Here is a 5,116-nt window from a genome sequence, read left to right as displayed (position 1 = left end):
GTGTGATCACAGCACACAGTGCTGACTTTTTTCAGATTAGTTTGGCTGTGATTTTTTTTACAAGTTTCCCTCCAATTTTGCACCTGCTATAAAGAAAAGCTGCTCCATGCATAGGTAAGTTTTAAACTGTTGCCAAATGGTTAATTATTGATTATATTTAACTAAGGTTGGTTAGTTTTGATGCTTGAAAGATGCACTTTCTTTCTAGATTATTGGTTATTAATAGAAACATAATATTTAACTTTTTAGGTTAATCGATGAATTACTGGTCAGTAAAATTAATGGGTAGTCAGTAATTGATCAAATCGATCAATTATTGAATATTCATTCATAGCCAGTAATTTATCACCTAAGCGTATGTTGTAATTATCTTGTTTCTACCTTAACTACCCAACTACCTACTTCCTACTTACCTGTACTAGGCCTCAGCTTACCCCTTTTTCCTCACATTTTTCCGGGGTTTTTAGGCATGGCGTCAAATAAGAGAAAATCAAGGCTTATCAATGATGAGGAAGAACCAGATGATCCCTTCCCAGTAGGAGAGTTGCCAAAATCGTACCGTCTCCTAAATCGTACCACCTCGATTTTATAACAAAATAGAGTGACTACGGCGCTCGTGCGGCGTAAACAGCAACTACTTGTTAGTGGCAATATCGAGACAAAATTTGGCGCGTGCCCTGTAACTCACTCAGATTTTATAACAGTTTTTGTGTTTTGGATCAACTCCATAGTGTTTTTGAAGGTTTTTCGTAAGCACATGAGGACTGCCAAGGTACGTAATAATAAGAATATGTATTATTTTCTGAATCTAGCATTAATACAGAGTGTTTTGATCGGTCAGTTTGTGCCTGAAAGTGTGTATGAGGTTAGAAATAAGGTTATGTTTGCTGCGAGTCCCAGTTGCCTAAATCGTACCTCTGATGGTTTCTCAAATCGTACCGGTACGATTTGGGAGCATCATACTTTTAATTCAATGTTCCATACTTTCATTTGGTGTTTATAATTAATGTTCAATTGATGAAATTAATTGCCTCATGGAACAAACATAGTAGCTATTGATTATTGTGTTTCAGAATGGCAAAAAGAAAGTATGGAGCGTGGGATGAAGAGGATATGGAAAGGGCCATAGCTGCTTATAGAAACGGAGACATGGGACTTAATGCATGTTGTAGGCAGTACGGAATACCAAAACCAACCCTCAAGCGTCACTTAGACGGTAAAAATGTTAAGGCTAATGAAGGTGTAAAAACAATGGGACGTCACACTACATTGCCACCTGACGTAGAACAACAGCTGGTCGACCATATAAAAAAAATGGAAGCGTGTCTGTTTGGGCTAACGATTTCAGACGTGCGTAGGCTTGCATTTCAAATTGCTCAAAGAAATGGCATACTCCACGTATTTAATGAGGAGAAACAAATTGCTGGTAAGAAGTGGTACTACAACTTCATGAAACGTCATAAAGATATTGCACTTCGTGAGCCTCAGGCAACATCCTTAGCTAGAGCACAAGGGTTTTCTAGAAGCAACGTCAATGCGTTTTTTGAAATTTAAAAAAATACAATTGATGAAAATCAAATTGATGCTACTCGAATTTTTAACGTTGACGAGACGGGTGTAAGTACCGTACAAAACAAATGTCAAAAGGTGGTAGCCGAAAAGGGGAAGCGTGCTGTGGGGTCGATATCGAATGGTGAGCGAGGAGTAAACACTACAGTCGTGTGCTGCTCAAGTGCAGCAGGCATGTACGTTCCCCCCCTAATCATTTTCAAGAGAATGAGGATGGCAAATGAATTGAAGGTTGGCGCTCCGCCGGGAAGTTTAGTGGACGTATCGGAGAGCGGGTGGATTACTTCGGAGCTTTTTGTAAAGTGGCTTCAAAATTTTGTTGATATTGTAAAGCCAACCAAAGAGAAAAAGGTTCTCTTACTCCTTGATGGCCATTCGACGCATTCGAAGAACTTGGAGGCATTGGAAATTGCTCGAGATGCTGGTGTAATTATGCTGCAACTACCAGCACACACTACACACCGACTGCAGCCATTAGACAGGGTATTTTTTAAGCCTTTCAAAGGATACTTCACCCAATCTGCAGAAAAATGGCTGCGAACTAATGCTGGATTAAAAGTCACACAATTCCAGATTTCTCAGTTAGTGAATGAAGCATATGGCAAAGCTGCAACAATCGAGAATTCTTCTAATGGGTTAAAGTGTAGTGGTGTATGGCCCGTTGACTCTTCAGTCTTTAAAGATTCAGACTTTTTGCCGGCAGAAACATTGGACCAAGAAGAGAAAGGCTTGTATGAAGATCAACTTCTCGATGTAACCTCACCTAACAGTTCAACCAACTTAGACCTAACAACAAACCTAGATGTGTCGATTGAAATGATTTGTCCAATTCCCAAACCAACTAAAAAAAGGAAACTTTCTAATCTGAAGCCTACAAATAAGCAAACGTCAGCTATTCTAACCAGTAGCCCTTACAAAAAGCAACTGGAACTGTCTCGGGAACTGAAACTGGCAAAGGAAAAGGTGAAAGAGCTACAGCTGAAAATCGGGCCTTTAACTAAAAACTCTACGGATGTGTCACTTAACCGAGCTAGCCTAACTAAGAAGTCAAAGAAATCGATTACCAAGAAACCTAAGGCATTGGGCGTTGGTCTCCTAAACCAAGCTGGGACTTCAGCGGCGAGTGATGTCACTGTCGACATGAATCCTGAAGATTGGTATTGCGCAGTTTGTGAAGAAAGTATAATAGAGGACATGGTGCAGTGCTTGATTTGCAAGAAATGGGTCCATGAAAGCTGTGCCGGATTAAAGGCTAAGATAAAGAAATATGTGTGTTCAATTTGCAGTAGTTAGGCTAATAAAATACAAGCCAAAAGTTAAAAATTAATTTTTACATGTAAACATATTTTCTTTTTTATTAAAATAGAGTGATTGTGTTAATAGATTATCTTCTTAATAAAAGTCTATTCATAAAAAGTTGTTTAATAAAATTTTTTGTCAACTAACTTCAGAAAATATTCCAAATGGTATCCCAAATATGTATATTGCCTTTGAATTGTGTAAAAACGTTGTGTTAATAAATAGTTTTTTTTTAGTTACTCATGCTAATTTATTTTTATCAACTTATTGTCAACTTTACCAGGGTGGTACGATTTAGGATATATGAGGTACGATTTAGGAAACCGGTTGCTTAAATTGTACCGATTGCATAACTTTACAAAAGCTGTTTTAACTTAGCCAAATATCATAATATTATTTATTAAAAATTAGTTTTACTTGGCTAAATAACCAATACTTTTCAGGGGAATGTTATTTTGGCTAAGTGTTTAATGGTAGAGTATATAAAAAATAAAACGTAAAAAGTGGTACGATTTAGGCAACCTTCCGTCTACTGCCGAAGAAGAGACCAAAGTTCAAATACTCAGAAGAAAATATGCAATCTGCCCTGAAGGCTGTGCGAGAAGGCAAAATGAACAGCCGCAAGGCTTCCCGTGAGTATGGTGTGCCATTTTCTACCCTCCAATACAAAGTGAAGGGAAAAACACCCGAAATTAGAAAAATGGGACCTCCCACTATTTTGTCAACTGAAGAAGAGAAATTACTTTCTAGGTACATAGTAGCTAATGCCAAAAAAGGATTTCCCCTGAATAAAAGAACACTAATAGAAACGGTACAAAATAGTGTCACCGAAGACAGCAGACCCAACCCGTTTGCAAACAATAAACCGGGATACTCATGGATAAGTGCGTTTCTGAAAAGGCATCCAGGTCTTACTCAATGCCACGCAGAAACAATAAATAGGGGTAGGGCTCAGATTGCCGAAGCAAAGTTACGAGGCTGGGCCCAAGAGTTAAAAGACTTTTTAAAGGTAGAAAACGCTGAAGATATTTTAAGTTAACCAGAAAGAATTTTCAACCTCGACGAATCAGGTTTTAGAACAAATCCTGAATCGGGATTAGTCTTGGGGCCGGTAAATTACAAAAACTTTTACGTAGTTAAAGATGGCTCCGAGAAAGAAAGTATCACAACTTTGGTCACAGTTAATGCGGCAGGGGAAATGCTCCCACCTATGATAGTATTTCCGTATGTTAGAATACCAATGGACATAGCCAGAAACTGCAACCCTGAATGGGCACTCGGTAGGTTCCCATCAGGGTGGATGACCGGACAAACATTTTTTTGTTTCATTGGCAACACGTTTATTCCGTGGATAAAGTCACACAAGATAAAGTTGCCTGGACTCATAGATGGGCACAAAAGCCACTTGACATTGAATGCGTGCCGATTATGTCAAGCCAACGGCATTATTCTCTATGTGCTCCTACCCAATGCAACACATATTATACAGCCGTAAGACGTATCTGTCTTTAGGTCTCTAAAGGCAGGATGGACTATTGTTGTGGAAGACTGGAAGAGAGTGCCCAAGAAATGTTTAAACTTTGGAAAAGGCTCAGAAAAAGATATATTGATTTGACAAGTGATAAAGAAAGCACTACTGAAGAAAAAGAACAAGAAAACCAAGAGAAACGTGAAGAAAACAGAAAAGACAAAAACAAAGAGGGAATTAAAGAAAGTGATCAAGATAACAAAGAAAAAGAAGGAGATAGAGGAAGTCACCAAGACGAGAACAATAAAATTCAGAAAACAATCAAGATAAAAACACAGAAGAAACTGAAGAAAGCATTGAAGAGACCATTAAAAAGAACAACGAAGAAAGAAGAATAGAAGATGAGAGTTTGACTGCTAAGATAGTCGTCACACCACAAAAGATTCCGCAGTGTAAACCACACAACATAAGCCCTGCTTTTTTTGGGAAATGTTGTGTGGCCTTTCTCGATCTACGAGCAGAATATCACCAGATTCAAATGGACGAAGATAGCAGGGAAAAGATTGCGTTCAATGTACCTGGTGGGCATTATGAGTACCGACGCATGCCATTTGGCTTGAGTACAGCGCCCGCGACCTTCCAACGTCTCATGGACTCCGTTCTTATTGGACTTAAAGGTGAAAAGTGCCTGGTTTACTTAGATGACATCATATTGTTCTCTAAGGACCTACCATCCCATCTGGAGGCATTGAGGGAAGTGTTGCAGAAACTACAAGGGGT

The 5,116-nt window shown here is 38.8% G+C and overlaps 1 protein-coding gene across 1 annotated transcript; it reads left to right on the top strand.

Annotated features, from left to right (window-relative positions):
- The first annotated feature begins 4,395 nt into the window (after window positions 1–4,395).
- LOC128998870 (TRAF3-interacting protein 1-like) lies at window positions 4,396–4,734 on the top strand. The gene has a single exon (XM_054425227.1). It carries the CDS (start codon window positions 4,396–4,398, stop codon window positions 4,732–4,734), a length of 339 nt encoding a protein of 112 aa, XP_054281202.1.
- The last annotated feature ends 382 nt before the right edge of the window (window positions 4,735–5,116 follow it).

Source organism: Macrosteles quadrilineatus, unplaced genomic scaffold (assembly GCF_028750875.1).
Source record: "Macrosteles quadrilineatus isolate MER2022 unplaced genomic scaffold, UCM_ALF_1.0 Scaffold_7__1_contigs__length_78375512, whole genome shotgun sequence".
Taxonomy (NCBI): domain Eukaryota; kingdom Metazoa; phylum Arthropoda; class Insecta; order Hemiptera; family Cicadellidae; genus Macrosteles; species Macrosteles quadrilineatus.
Note: the sequence above shows the minus strand (reverse complement) of the source record. Positions and strands in the feature narration are given on the sequence as shown.

What these genes read in the sequence shown, in the direction of transcription:
- LOC128998870 (XM_054425227.1), top strand. Translation starts at nt 4,396, where the DNA reads ATGGACTATTGTTGTGGAAGACTGGAAGAGAGTGCCCAAGAAATGTTT.